The 15,549-nt window shown below is 46.9% G+C and overlaps 1 protein-coding gene across 2 annotated transcripts in view; it reads left to right on the forward strand.

The window, feature by feature from the left end:
• Nucleotides 1-11,085: 11,085 nt before the first annotated feature.
• The window catches only part of BICD2 (BICD cargo adaptor 2), a 55,499-nt gene continuing 51,035 nt past the window's right edge, over nt 11,086-15,549 (forward strand). Inside the window, exon 1 of one of the 2 annotated variants that reach the window (XM_069575667.1) lies at nt 11,086-11,533. In XM_069575667.1, the coding sequence (XP_069431768.1) occupies nt 11,285-11,533 (249 nt within the window). In that variant the 5' untranslated portion in view covers nt 11,086-11,284. The remainder of the gene's footprint in view (nt 11,534-15,549) is intronic. The other variant, XM_069575666.1, reaches the window with a different exon arrangement.

A 15,549-nucleotide genomic window follows, 5' to 3' on the forward strand; every position in this document is an offset into this window, starting at 1 on the left:
AGAGTCTTCTCCAACACCACAGTTCAAAGGCATCAATTCTTCGGTGCTCAGCCTTCTTCACAGTCCAACTCTCACATCCATACATGACCACAGGAAAAACCATAGCCTTGACTAGACGGACCTTAGTTGGCAAAGTAATGTCTCTGCTTTTGAATATACTATCTAGGTTGGTCATCACTTTTCTTCCAAAGAGTAAGCGTCTTTTAATTTCATGGCTGCAGTTACCATCTGCAGTGATTTTGGAGCCCCCCAAAATAAAGTCTGACACTGTTTCCACTGTTTCCCCATCCATTTCCCATGAATTGATGGGACCAGATGCCATGATCTTCGTTTTCTGAATGTTGAGCTTTAAGCCAACTTTTTCACTCTCCACTTTCACTTTCATCAAGAGGCTTTTTAGCTCCTCTTAACTTTCTGCCATAAGGGTGGTGTCATCTGCATATCTGAGGTGATTGATATTTCTCCTGGCAATCTTGATTCCAGCTTGTGTTTCTTCCAGCCCAGCGTTTCTCATGATGTACTCTGCATAGAAGTTAAATAAGCAGGGTGACAATATATAGCCTTGACGTACTCCTTTTCCTATTTGGAACCAGTCTGTTGTTCCATGTCCAGTTCTAACTGTTGCTTCCTGACCTGCATATAGGTTTCTCAAGAGGCAGGTCAGGTGCTCTGGTATTCCCATCTCTTTCAGAATTTTCCACAGTTTATTGTGATCCACACAGTCAAAGGCTTTGGCATAGTCAATAAAGCAGAAATAGATGTTTTTCTGGAACTCTCTTGCTTCTTCCATGATCCAGTGGATGTTGGCAATTTGATCTCTGGTTCCTCTGCCTTTTCTAAAACCAGCTTGAACATCAGGGAGTTCATGGTTCACGTATTGCTGAAGTCTGGCTTGGAGAATTTTGAGCATTACTTTACTAGCATGTGAGATGAGTGCAATTGTGCAGTAGTTTGAGCATTCTTTGGCATTGCCTTTCTCTGGGATTGGAATGAAAACTGACCTTTTCCAGTCCTGTGGCCACTGCTGAGTTTTCCAAATTTGCTGGCATATTGAGTGCAGCACTTTCACAGCATCCTCTCTCAGGATTTGAAACAGCTCAACCGGAATTCCATCACACCCACTAGCTTTGTTCGTAGTGATGCTTTCTAAGGCCCACTTGACTTAACATTCCTAGATGTCTGGCTCTAGATTAGTGATCACATCATCATGATTATCTGGGTCGTGAAGATCTTTTTTGTACAGTTCTTCCATGTATTCTTGCCAACTCTTCTTAATATCTTCTGCTTCTGTTAGGTCCAGACAATTTCTGTCCTTTATCGAGCCCATCTTAAGGAGATCAAACTAATCAGTCCTAAAGGAAATCAGTCCTAAATATTCACTGGAAGGTCTGATGCTGAAGCTGAAACTGCAATACTTTGGCCATCTGGTAGGAAGAATTGACTCCTTGGAAAAGACCCTGATGCTGGGAAAGATGGAAGGCAGCAGGAGAAGGGTATCACATAGGATGGAATGGTTGGATGGCATCACCAACTCTATGGACATGAGTTTGAGCAAGCTCCGGGAGTTTTTGATGGACAGGGAAGCCTGGTATGTTGCAGTCACAGAGTCTGACATGACTGAGCAACTGAACTAAACTACCATGCTCCACCTGGGTGGGGGCCTTAGTTCTTCTGAAGAACTCAAAGATATTATTATGTATATTCATTGTGAGGAACCAGAACCTACCCCAAGGCTACACTATTGATTCCTGACTGCTCCACCTTTCTTTCTGCATTATCTCCCTTGCCTGATTAGCTTTGAATCTATTTGAATCTGCTCTTTAGAATTAATGAGGAAAGAAGGCTGAAGCCTTTTTAAATCAAATAACAAATGGGGGACATATAAGGTATTTGTACCAGGGAGAGTCCCACACGGTCTTGCTCCATTTCATGGTCCTACATAACACCTCTCAAAAGCAAGTCTTGAAAGATCTGTTTCCAAGTAATTTAGCTGTATGCCAAAACAATGTTCACTCATGTTCAGTTCAGTTCAGTCACTCAGTTGTGTCCGACTCTGTGATCCCATGAACTGCAGCACACCAGGCCTCCCTATCCATCACTAACTCCCGGAGTTTACTCAAACTCATGTCCATTGAGTCGGTGATGCCATCCAACTATCTCATCCTCTGTCGTTCCCTTTTCCTCCTGCCTTCAATCTTTCGCAGCATCAGGATCTTTTCACATGAGTCAGTTCTTCGCATCAGGTGGCCAAAGTATTGGAGTTTCAGCTTTAACTTCAGTCCTTCCAATGAATATTCAGGACTGATTTCCTTTAGGGTGGACTGGTTGGATCTCCTTGCAGTACAAGGGACTCACTAATGTCCACAAGAATCCAAATTAGCCAGCACCCAAAAGGTAAAACTCAGAGTGTCTGGCAGGCAAAATGTTAGCAAAATCTGACCCATAATGAGAAGAAAAAAATCAACTAATACAAATAAACTCAGAAATAATACAGTCATTAGGACTATCAGATAAGGAAATTGGAATAATTATCACAGCTGTATTTCATGTTCACTGTTCAAGAAAGATTGCACAGGTTATTAAGGATAAGAAGAATATGAAAAACACCAAAATCAAGCTACTAAAATGCAAATACAATTTCTGAAATTAAAAATACTGGATAAGATTAGTAGCAGATTAGACAATGAAGAAGAAAAGATGGGTCAACTTGAAGAAACAGCAACAGAAACTATCCAAAGTGAAACACAAAGAACAAAGATTGAAAAAACTAATGAATCACCAGTGAGCTGTGGGACAAATTCAGTTAGACTAAAACAGATGTAATGGGAATCCCTGTGGGAGAAAGAGAGAAGGGGAACGTTATTGAAAAAATAACATCCCCCAATTCCCCAAATCCTAATAAAAAAAATCTAAGCTGGGGATGATTCTGCCCTTGAGGAAATATGGCAATGTCTGGAGTCACTTTGCTTGTCACAAGAGTAGAGTTATACTGGAATCTAGTGGGTAGAAGCCAGGAATACTGCTAAACATCCTATATGCATACCCAGCCTCAAACTCAGCTCTAAACATGCAAGCCCAAGAAACCAAATCAGCCCCAAGCACAAAGACAGAGAGAAAGAGAGAGAGAAGGGAAAAAAAGCTCCAAGGCATGTTATAATTGGATTGCCTCAATCTATGATAAAGAGTAATCTTAAAAGTAGCCAGAACAAAAAAGCATGTTCAGTTTAGTTCAGTTCAGTTGCTCAGTCCTGTCGACTCTTTGTGACCCCAGGAATTGCAGCACGCCAGGCCTCCCTGTCCATCACCAACTCCTGGAGTTCACTGAAACTCACGTCCATTGAGTCAGTGACGCCATCCAGCCATCTCATCCTCTGTCGTCCCCTTCTCCTCCTGTCCCCAACCCCTCCCAGCATCAGAGTCTTTTCCAATGAGTCAACTCTTCGCATGAGGTGGCCAAAGTACTGGAATTTCAGCTTTAGCATCAGTCCCTCCAAAGAACACCCAAGACTGATCTCCTTTAGAATGGACTGGTTGGATCTCCTTGCAGTCCAAGGGACTCTCAAGAGTTGCCTCCAACAGCACAGTTCAAAAGTATCAATTCTTTTCGCTCAGCCTTCTTCATAGTCCAACTCTCACAGCCATACATGACTACTGGAAAAACCATAGCCTTGACTAGATGGACCTTTGCTGGCAAAGTAAGGCCTCTGCTTTTCATTATGCTGTCTAGGTTGGTCATAACTTTTCTTCCAAGGAGTAAGCGTCTTTTAATTTCATGGCTGCAATCACCATCTGCAGTGATTTTGGAGCCCCCCAAAATAAAGTCTGACACCGTTTCTACTGTTTCTCCATCTATTTCCCATGAAGTGATGGGACCAGATGCCATGATCTTCATTTTCTAAATGGTGAGCTTTAAGCCAACTTTTTCACTCTCCTCTTGCACTTTCATCAAGAGGCTTTTTAGTTCCTTTTTACTTTCTGCCATAAGGGTGGTGTCATCTGCATATCTGAGGTTATTGATATTTCTCCCGGCAATCTTGATTCCAGCTTGTGCTTCTTTCAGCCCAGCGTTTCTCATGATGTACTCTGCATAGAAGTTAAATAATCAGGGTGACAATATACAGCCTTGACGTACTCCTTTTCCTATTTGGAACCAGTCTGTTGTTTTGTGTCTAGTTCTAACTGTTGCTTCCTGACCTGCATACAGGTTTCTCAAGAGGCATGTTATGTCACAACAACAATGATAAGAATGATAATGAACTTCTCTTCAGGAGCAATGTAAGCCAGCAATGTAAGTAGTGCAATAACATTTTAAAAGGACTGGGGTCTAAGTGTGGGGCTGTAAACCTACATATACAGAAATCTAGTCAGAAAATCTTTAGAAAACTAAGGCAAAACACTTTCTTAGACATAGTGAAGAATTCACCTTCAGTAGATTTGTAGTATAGGACATATTTTTTTAAAGTTCTTCAGGAATAAATTATACCAGATTGAAATCTGCAAGGAGAAATAGACAAATCACAAGAGATTCCAACACTCCTCTGAACAACTGAAAGGATGAGTAGGCAGAAAAATCAGGAAAGACAGAGAAGACTTGAACAAGACTTGAACAATATTATCAATGACCTAATTGCTATTGAGAAAATACTCCACCCAAGAAGAGCAGAATATGTATTTTTTTCAAGTGCACATGGAATGATTACCAAGACAGACCATATCTGGGCTATAAAACAATTTAAATTTAAAATAATTTACATAATACAAAGTATATTCTCAGACTACAACAGAATTACATTAGAAATAAATATTAGAAAGATATCTAAAAAGAAAATCACCAAATACTTTTGAAACAAGGCAGTACCTGAACCAATAGAGAAGAGAGCAGGGTATGGCCTTTAAAAGAATGACACAGGGACCTCCCTGTTTGTCCAGTGGTTAAGAATCTGCCTTCCAATGCAGGGGACATGGGCTTGATCCGTGGTCAGGGAACTAAGGTCCCATATGTCATGGGGCAACGAAGGCCACATGCCTCAACTAGAGAAACCTATGTGCCATAACTAGAGATGCCCACAAACCACAACGAAGAGTCTGCATGCTGTGATGAAAATCCTGTATGCCACAACACGAAGACCCAATGTAGCCTAATAAATATTTTTTAAAAATAAAAGAATGCTATAGCCTGAGCGTACAACATAAACTGATTAGAACCAAAAGATCCAAGATGGTGGACAAGTTGAATTCCACTAGACCTTGAGGCTCATTATATACTCATTGTGTTCACTTAAAAAATAATCACAACCTAAAAGCTGAGACATGTTTTGTTTGGTGGGAATTTTTAGGACTTCAGGCCTGGGAGACAGCATCTCAAGTAACCCTGAGAGAACTGCTCTAAGGAGGTAGGGGTGGGGTGGGGTTGAGGAGAGGGGGAGTCAGGTTATTTAGAAGTTTGCAACAAAGGACAGGTAGTCTGAACGTGGAAAGTATTTTTGTGAATTAAAGAAAACCAGATATCTCAAGTTGAGAAATTTAGCACTTTTCTATGTGTGGGAAGATGCAAGAGTCTAGGGTCACTGAAACCTTTCCTTTCGTGCGCATCTAAGCCATTTTTTCAGTCTAAGTTCCTCAGTGCTTACTGTAGGGAGTACTGCAGTCTAATGGCTGCCAGGTCACAAGTATTGTTTTCCTTCCTGAGTGCCCTCAGGGCGCAGAAGTCCACATTTGGAAGGCTGGACATCTTTCTTTACAGATATGGCAGGAAATACTCCTTCTCTCCAAAATCACTGCAGATGGTGATTGCAGCCATGGAATTAAAAGACGCTTACTCCTTGGAAGAAAAGTTATGACCAACCTAGACAGCACATTAAAAAGCAGAGACATTACCTTGTCAACAAAGGTCAGTCTCGTCAAGGTTATGGTCTTGTATGGATGGTCACGTATGGATGTGAGAGTTGGACTCTAAAGAAAACCGAGCACCGAAGAATTGATGCTTTTGAACTGTGGTGTTGGAGGAGACTCTTGAGAGTCCCTTGGACAGCAAGGAGATCCAACCAGTCCATCCTAAAGGAAATCAGTCCTGAATATTCATTGGAAGGACTGATATTAAAGCTGAAACTCCAATACTTTGGCCACGTGATGCGAAGAACTGACTTGTTTGAAAAGACCCTGATGCTGGGAAAAATTGAAGGCAGCAGAGGACGACACAGGATGAAATGGTTGGATGGCATCACTGACTCAATGGACATAAGTTTGAGTAAACTCTGGGAATTGGTGATGGACAGGGAGGCCTGGCATCCTGCAGTCCATGGGGTCGCAGAGTTGGACATGATTCAGCAACTGAGCTGACTCCATCTCTCAACTGTTTATACATTAGCAAGCTAAAGAACACACACAAAGGCACCATGACAGTTCCAAGGCTGACCAGAAAGTTAAAAATAAGTGTCAAGGGCCACAACCTGGAAATACCCACCCTTTCCCCAAAATAGCTGGAACACTCTTCTCACTTATGAGCTTATGAATTTACCCACCCCTACAAAAACTGATAACCCCCATACCCTGGTGCCACTCTTGCCTTCTGAGATGGCCCACACTCTGTCTCTGGAGTGTATTTCTCTCTAAATAAAATCACTTCTTATCTATCACTTTGTCTCTCACTGAATTTTTTCTATGATAAGATGTCAGGAACCTGAACTTCATTAAGTCTTGTGTGTGATCTCAATTAAAAAACTATGGGTTCAAGTCCCAATCTGAGTTCCACGATTTGCTGACCCCATGGGGCTCCTGGGCACAGAACATTTTGAATCCTCCACTTCTTGTATGGAATAGACCTTCCTTCAGGTTTGAACATCTGCTAACCAGGGAAAGGAGGAGATACAGAGATGAGAGAGGAGCAGCCAAGAAACAACAGTTTTGCCTTGAGCAGGTTCCTGGTTCTACCTCAAGGCAGATACACATGACAATATATTTGAATTATTTGAAGAACTAAAACTTCCAACAAGTAGAAGATGTTAGGATTCCAGAGGAGATCACCTGAGGCTAAAGAAAGCAGAGAAGCTCATCAAGAGATTCATGCTAGGGCTCAGAGAGGGAACTGTCAGGAAGGTAGGAGGGCAAGGCAAGTTCTGGGTCTGTCATTTGCTTAGAGATTGACAAATCGTCAAAGGTGACACTGAGGCTTTTACCCTGAGCTTTCTCATTTGTAAGTGAAGTAGCTCAGTCATGTCCTAGTCTTTGTGACCTCATGGACGGTAGCCTACCAGGCTCCACGATCCATGGGATTTTCCAGGCAAGAATACTGGAGTGGGCTGTCATTTCCTTCTCCAGGGGATCTTCCCAACCGAGGGATCGAACCCGGGTCTCCTGCATTGCAGACAGACGCTTTACCATCTGAGCTACTAGGGGAGCAAAATCCCACACCCTGGGGTGTTGGGAGCATTCAAAGAGATAATGGAGATAAAGTATCTGGCAATGCTGGAGACCCAGTTGGAGCCCAACAAGCAGTGGCCCCACCTCTTATCTTTGCCAATCCCCTATTCCACCAGCCTGACAGGCCACTTCCTGTGTACTTTCTGGGTCTCCACCTGGGTGTCACCTCTGCAGGGAATCTTCTTCTGATGCCTACCCCCCCGATATTGTTACATATCATGACTCTTCCAGGGACAGGCACTCTGTCCCCAATACCTGTAAGAGTCTTTGCCTGTCCCCGTCTACTGCCATCCTAAGCTTTGTTGTCAATGCCTGCACCAGATTCCCACCTTTTATTCTCTCCCTCCCTCAGGCCAGCCTCATATGAAGGTGTGGAGTTGGGTAGGGGTTTGGAGTTTGGACAGCTTGGGTCAAAGTGAAGTGAAAGTGAAGTCACTCAGTCGTGTCCAACTCTTTGTGATCCCTTGGACTGTAGCCTACCAGGCTCCTCCCTCCATGAGATTCTCCAGGCAAGAGTACTGGAGTGGGTTGCCATTTCCTTCTCCAGGGGATCTTCCCCACCCAGGGATTGAACCCGAGTAACCTCTGAGCCACCAGGGTATCAGTCTTTCATCTTATGTTAATCTCACTCAAACAAGGCTTGTTCCTCCTCACTTCTCTTCCCAATCATCTCTCCCACTTAGACTGACTGGTGAGCACAGGCCTTTAGGGCTTTTCAGGACTTGGGACTCCTAAGACCAGGACAGACTGGCTGTTTGGGCATCATACTGCTACTGTGGTTGAATGCCATAAAAGTAATTTTTTAATTTCGTGAGTAAAATATGACGTATTCTCCTCAGACAAATAAAACACTAAACCACTAAAAGGAATAAGGGCTCCTTAGAGAAATGGCTGATTCCAGGTCTGGGACACAGAGTATAAGATGATCCTGAAACAACTTTGCTATAATCAAAGAAAATTCTCAAAAATCATGACATGTTGAAAGGATACAGACTCAACTGAGCAGCTTCCACTAGCCAGATCTGCCACATCTGAGCATCTAAGTGAATATGGAGGATAATGGATTATAACTCATTAAGTAAAATGAGAATCCACAGATTCATACCACTAATGAATGAAATATCTTCTCTAAAGTACAAAGTTAGTAAGCCGAACAGGAATGAGGGAAATAGAATAGTTTGGTTAATAATCTAATTTCTTTAGGCAAGAAATATCAATGATAACTAGTCAGCTAAAAGTTTGAGGAGCTCATATAAGTCAATATCAAAAACCCAAACAATACGATTAAAAAATGGGCTGGAAACCTGAACAGATATTTTTTCAAGAAAGACATGTGGATGGCTAATAGGCAAATGAAAAGATGCTCAACACTGTTAATTATTAGAGAAATGCAAATCAAAACCTTAATAAGCTATCATTTCACACCTGTAAGAATGGGCTTCCCAGGTGGCACTACTAGTAAAGAACCCACCTTCCAATATAAGAGAGATAAAAAATGTGGATTTAGATCCCTGGGTTAGGAAGATCCCCGGAAGGCAACCCACTCCAGTATTCTTGCCTGGAGAATCCCATGGACAGAGAAGCCTGGCAGGCTACAGGCCATAGGGTTGCAAAGAGTCGCTATCATCAAGACTACAAACAACAAATGTTGGTCAGTATATAGAGAAAAGGGAACTCTTGTAAATTGTTGGTGGGAGTGTAAATTGGTGCAGCCCCTGTGGAAAAACAGTATGGAGGTTCTTCAAAAAACCAAAAAATAAAACGAACTAGTATATGATCCATTAATTCCACTCCTGGTTTTATATCCAAAGAAAGTGAAAACACTAACTCAAAAAGATACAATTCACCCCAATGTTCACGCCGCCGCCGCTAAGTTGCTTCAGTTGTGTCCAACTCTGTGCGACCCCATAGACGGCAGCCCACTAGGCTCCTCTGTCCCTGGGATTCTCCAGGGAAGGATACTGGAGTGGGTTGCCATTTCCTTCTACAATGCATGCATGCATACATGTTAAGTCGCTTCAGTCGTGTCTGACTCTGTACAACCCCATGGACAGCAGCTGACCAGGCTCCTCTCTCCACGGAATTCTCTAGGCAAGAGTACTGGAGTGGGTTGCCATTTCCTTCTCCACCCAATGTTCATAGCAGCGTTATTTACAGTAGCCAAGATATGGAAACAGCGTAAATATCTAACAACAGATAAATGGATAAAGACTATGTGGTATGAAACAGTATTATCATTAAAAAAAAATAAATTTTGCCACCTGCAACAACATGGATAGACCTATAAGATATTATGCTAAGTGAAATGACACAAAGACAAATACTGTATAACTTTTCTGTAGAAACTAAAAAACAAAACAAACTAGTGAATATAACAACAACAAAGAAAACACTAACAGATAAAGAGAACAAACTAGTGGTTCTTGCCTGGAGAATCCCAGGGACAGAGGAGCCTGGTGGGCTGCCGTCTGTGGGGTCGCACAGAGTCGGATACGACTGATGTGACTTGGCAGCAGCAGCAGTGGTTACTAGTGCGGAAAAGGAAATGGGGAGGGGCAGGATAGGGGTAAGGGATCAAGAGATATAAACCACTATGTATAAAATAAAGCTACAATATATTGTAGAGCACAAGGAATATAGCCAATATTGTATAACTAAAATGGAGTATAATTTTTAAAAATTGTTAATCACTATTTTGTACACCTGAAACATTATAAATCAAATCCACCGCAACAAAATATTAAAAAAGCTTGAGGAGTGACGGACTATCTGTAAAGTGTAAATTGTCTTCTCAGAGGATAGTGATTACAAAGGAGTGCCCAGCAGCATCTGGGCGATGGGTTTGCGAGCTTCCTGACAGAATTCTTTGAAAATTTAGCACCATCTCATGATATTCCAGCCAAAGTGCATAACCTACTCTAACCCTGGGGGATGCATCCGTGTGTAAATCTCTGGTTTGCACGCCTCAGAAAGGTCAAGGTCATGAAGACAAAGAGCAGAGTAAAGACAGCCGACTGCCGTTTGAGTGACCCAGGACCAGGTCCTGGGCTGGAACCGTGCTACAAGCACAGCGACGCTATGCTGGAGTCGAGGCCGCGTCTGTGTCGACGGTCCTGAATTGGAACACTGTAGAGCGAATGGAGATGCCTAATTCTTAGGAAACACGCACGCGGCATTTCGTATTTAGCTGGATGCAAGGCGCCTCTTCTGCTAGTGGTTTGACTACTTCTCCCACTGGATAAGGCCCGAACCAGCAGGTTACAATCCTCACCGCCACCCGTCCCGCGGTTCTCCCGACGCTCCGGGCGCTCCACCTCTGGTATATACCGGTGGGCCGCTCCACCCATCCCCTGCCCAGCGCAGTGTGTACCCTCCCCAGCGACCCACCTAAGCACCGACCCCCGCCTCCCACGCCCGGGGGCTGGCAGCGGAAAACACCAGTTTCCGGCTCCGCGACGGCGGACGCGCCGGCCAATCACCGGAGGGGGCGGGAGGGCGTGGGGAACTACGGTCCTTGTAGTCGGTGCGGCGACTGGACCACTACCCCCACAATGCTCCGCGCGGCGGCTGCGAAGGCTACGGGATTGGAAGGGGCCGCCCGGAACGGGGCCCGGGCCAATCACGGGCGGGGGAAGACGGGCGCGGGGCACGACCGGCCTTGTAGTTGCCGCGGGCGGGACTATGGCCCCCAGAGTGCCCCGCGCGACCGCGGGCTCACTGCGGCTGCGCGGCGGTGACGGCGGCGGCGGCGGCGGTGGTGGCGGCGGCTGCGGCCGGGTTGCCGTCGGGCGGGGCGGCGGCGGCGGCGGCGGCGGACAGGAGTCTGGTCTGAGCCTCCGACGGAGCCAGTGGTGCGACTCGGGCCATGGCCACCATGTCCGCGCCGTCCGAGGAAGAAGAGTACGCGCGGCTCGTGATGGAGGCGCAGCCGGAGTGGCTGCGAGCGGAGGTGAAGCGGCTGTCGCACGAGCTGGCCGAGACCACGCGTGAGAAGATCCAGGCGGCCGAGTACGGGCTGGCAGTCCTCGAGGAGAAGCACCAACTCAAACTGCAGTTCGAAGAACTCGAGGTGGACTACGAGGCCATCCGCGGCGAGATGGAGCAGCTCAAGGAGGTAAGGAGAAAGGGCGGCTGGCGCCACGCCCTCCGCGCCCCCCGGCCGTTTCCGACTCCGGACCCGGATCCCTCATCCCATCGAACTGACCTCCGCGCCGACCTCAGAATCGGCCCTTGACCCGAGCCAAGAAGGCGACCCCCGAGGCAGCCGCCGACCCAGGCCAAACTGACCCCTTACCCCGAGTTAGGTCGACCACCAGCCGACTGCTAATCCCGCGCCGACCAGACCTGCACCGGGGCACCCGGAGTCAGTGTTGCTTGGCCGTCCCGGAGGCGGCCCTGCGGAGGATGCCGGGCCTTGGGTGCTGTGGGCGATTTGGGTTCTAGAAACCCTGGCCTCCGCGTCAAGGGCTGCGGTGGAGCCTGGTGGTCAGCCTTTCTGCTCTTGATGGCAGGTCTCGGGCGCGGTGGGGATGGTGTCCTCTGCGGTGTTTGACTTTTCGCGTAGGGGGGATGGGGACGTGGGATGCATGCAGGTGGCCGGCTGGGAAACACCAGGCATGTGTCTCCATCATTTCTATGTACAGCATCTCCTGTCTCTGGGCGCAGCTGCCTTCAGCGGTTTCAGCGTCTTTTGTGAGCGCCGGGACACCAGGAAAGGGTCAAGTTGGGGGCTTGGCTTGCATGTGGCCATCACAGCTGGCCAGGGTATCCCACAGGCCTCCCCATGCTCGGCTCTCTGACCACCCTGATAGTTACTTCTCATGGATACAGTGTTCTGTCCACTTCCTGTCTTAGCTGCCCATCCAGGCCCTTTCCCAAAGTTGAGGGACACGTCTGTGGATTTTTGTCACAGGTGAAGCCTTATCTCTCCTGTGCTGTTTTTACTCTGGGATGAACAGGTTGGACCACTTGGCTACCAAGAAATCTTGCAGTGGTAAAACTGGGCAGTCCTTCCCTGAAGTAGTTCTCTTAGATGATTTTAAGCACCATTTCCTATCTCAGTCCTTGACTCCCCAGCCTTGTTGTAGAGGTGCGGAGGGAGAAGTTGACGCTCAGGTTTGGACCCAGGTCTTTCCCCTTACTGGTGATGGGGCTCTGAGCATGAACCTTCTCCCACCGCACCATCTCACCCAGAAAGGGTTCATCTGGGATATATTTTAAAAGGCTAGAGAAGGTGTCAGATATTTAGCCTGTCAGTGTCTGTCAGCCTGTCTTCTCCTTCCCTACTTGATTCTTCCCTTGTCCAGGTGGGCTCTTGGCCCTTGGTCTTAGGATCCACCACATTTGGTGCTTCTCCAGCTGCCCACCTCCCAGCAGCCCGCTCCGTGTGGCCTCAGGCAGGTCCCTAGAGTGTTTTGAGCCTCCATGCCTCACTCGGGAGACCAGTCAGGTCCCCTTCTGATAGTGAAGGGAGTTTATGCATGAAGGTACTTAAATCTGTGCTTGGTGGAACAAGTTCCCTGTTAGTGCCTTTAGAAGACAGATAAGGGTGCCCGAGGAGGATGGTTGTGTAGCTCCTTCAACTTGAGGTCTTGTATATGTCAGCAGGTATTGATACCTTCTCCAAGCCAGCCTTATCTGGCACTAAATCTACTAGAGGGGTGATATGTGATCCCTCTGGCAAAAGCCTCATCTTACTATATGGGGCAGGGGAATGATGGAGGGAGGCTTAGGGGCCTTGAGAAAATGAAGTGGGAGCATCTTAGGTTCACCTTCTCTACACTTCAGAAGGGAGCCTGGCCTTCCCCAGCCCCTCCCCTCAATCTGTTCAGATAGAAGTCTCAGCAGAAGCTAGAGGAAGGTGCATCAGAGCCTCAGTAGGTATTGCCAGAAAGCTCTCACATCAGTTTACTCAAAGTCAGTCAGCCTCTCTAAACCTTTGTATTGTTATACTTCAAAGCATTAACGCTTATTTTAAAAAATAAAGATTTAGGGACTTCCTTGGTGGTCCAGTGGCTAAGACTCCTCTCCCTCAATGCAGGGGGCATAGGTTTGATCCCTGATCAGGGAACTAGATCCCAAATGCTGCTTCAAAAAGAGCTAGTGCAGCTAAATAAATAAAAATAATTGGAAAAAAAAAATCAAGATTTAAGGAGACAATATCTATTGGATCTTTTAAAAAATTTTTTCTCCTGTAGAGAGATGAGCCATCTTCATTCTTTTTAAAGCTTTATTTCTTTAACTAAAGTGAGTTCAGTTATTAATAAGTTGTGCCACAGAGGTACCTGTATTCCTGTTTAGCATTTGTAGATAATATTGTCTTGAGGGAGGAAAGCTGACTGGCCTATCGCAGGTGACTTGGTTTGCAACCAGACCTGAAGAGTGTCCTGTGCAGGGCAGTGGTGCTGGCCCTGCAGCCTTTCTCATTTGGTAAGTGTGTGTGTGTCTATGTCCTGCTGACACCATGGTATTAGGGAGGAGGGGTACTAATGGCCCATTTTGCTAGTGATTGAGCCTGGCTTAGTAAGGGCCCTATCTGTCCCAAGTTCTGCTGTGTCCCTTCCCCACCATGGTGAGGAAGAGAATCAGATAAAGTTTGGTCAGCCATGTGGTGTTTCCTGTCCTTAGTGGCCATGGAACATCTTGCTCTGTGTTCTCAGCTGCAGTTTGAGGAGGGCAGGGGTGCTGGGCTGACAGTTGCTGCCTGCAGGGCTCAGTTAGGTACCGGGAGTGGGTAGCTCTTTGGAATGTGAGGGCCAGTGGTGGGGGTCCTAGTGCAGACGCAGCCCCATCCTCGTTCGGCTTCCAGAGAGCAGGAAGACAAGGTCTGGACGTCCTTGCTGGCTTCTGTGCTACCTAAGGATCTTGGCTGTGCAGTATACTTACATCCCAGGGAACCCAGGGGTGGAATTTTGTGAGCTGCAACCTGTCACAGGCTGGGACTGGTGCCTGGCACACAGTAAGTGCTTACTCAGTAAGCACACACAGTAAGTGTGTGCTGGCTGGTATCTTCAGTTTCTTCCTTCCCTCTAGCTCACCCAAGCCTGGATACCCTTCCTGCTGTCCCTGTCATCGCCTTATCTCTACTCCTTGCGCGGTCTGGAGTGGCCCCACTGCGTCTCCTAGAGTGCAGCCTGAGCCTCTGGCCTGGCTCAGCCTGCACTGCTCCCCTGCTTCCTGATTGCCTTCATGGCCCTCACCATCCCTGCCTCTTCCCAGTCTTGGATCTTGGAAGTCCTGCCTGCCCTTCAAGGCCTGGATGCTTTTCAGAGCCTCCTCTGGACTTGTCTGAGCCTAGCTCTCAGGTGAGCCCACCTGGGTAACCCTCTCATCCTGTAGGCTCAGCAGCCGCATGAAGAACTGTGGCAAAGCTGGTGAGAGCAGCTGCTCTGTTCTCTTTGCTTCCTCCTTCCCATCTCTCTTGTATCATAATTTCCTCTCTCAGAGGATGGGGAAACCAAGGTAGGGATGGGTGTGAGTGTCTGAGGAAGGTCCAGTAGCTCAGACCAAGTTGGAAGTGGTCCTTGGGCACCAGGTTCCTGTCCAAGTCTGTAGAAGTTCCAACCATGAGCTGGCTCCAGAGGAGGGTGATGTGAGGGCTGTTGCCCAGGCTTCACCACTATTGATGAGTGGCTCTAGCCTCCCTGTGCCCCACCAACTCCTGCAGTCCTCATTCTGACTTTTGGGGTCACTACCCTGTTATGTCTGTTGTACTGCTGTGGAAACTAAGGCACCAAGAAGTTGACTTTGACTCAAGACTGTGAGCCCAGGCAACCTGTCCCCAAGAGAGCGGATACCTGCGGAGGAGGGAAGGTAATGGGAATCCTCTGTGCAAGGCTCAGCCTCCTCAAGTGTTTGTCTTGGCACAGGAAAAGTCCTGATTTGGGCCAAACCCTATGAGGATCCCACTTACCTGAATCCACCCTCAAACTTGGAGCAGAGAGCCATGGGGATTGGGAGGCTCTGGGAGTCCTTTGGGCCTCTCAGGGCCAGCTGTGTGGTAGTCTGCTGTTAGCGTGAAGAAGCCTGACTTGGGATAGAGGTTAAGTTCCAGGAAGCCCTGCAGGTGCTGAGGCAGCCCTGCTCCCAGGGATCTGATAGTTGGGAGAGGCAGCTTCCAGCATCCAAAGG

This window comes from Ovis canadensis, chromosome 2 (genome assembly GCF_042477335.2).
Source record: "Ovis canadensis isolate MfBH-ARS-UI-01 breed Bighorn chromosome 2, ARS-UI_OviCan_v2, whole genome shotgun sequence".
NCBI classification, from domain to species: Eukaryota; Metazoa; Chordata; class Mammalia; order Artiodactyla; family Bovidae; genus Ovis; species Ovis canadensis.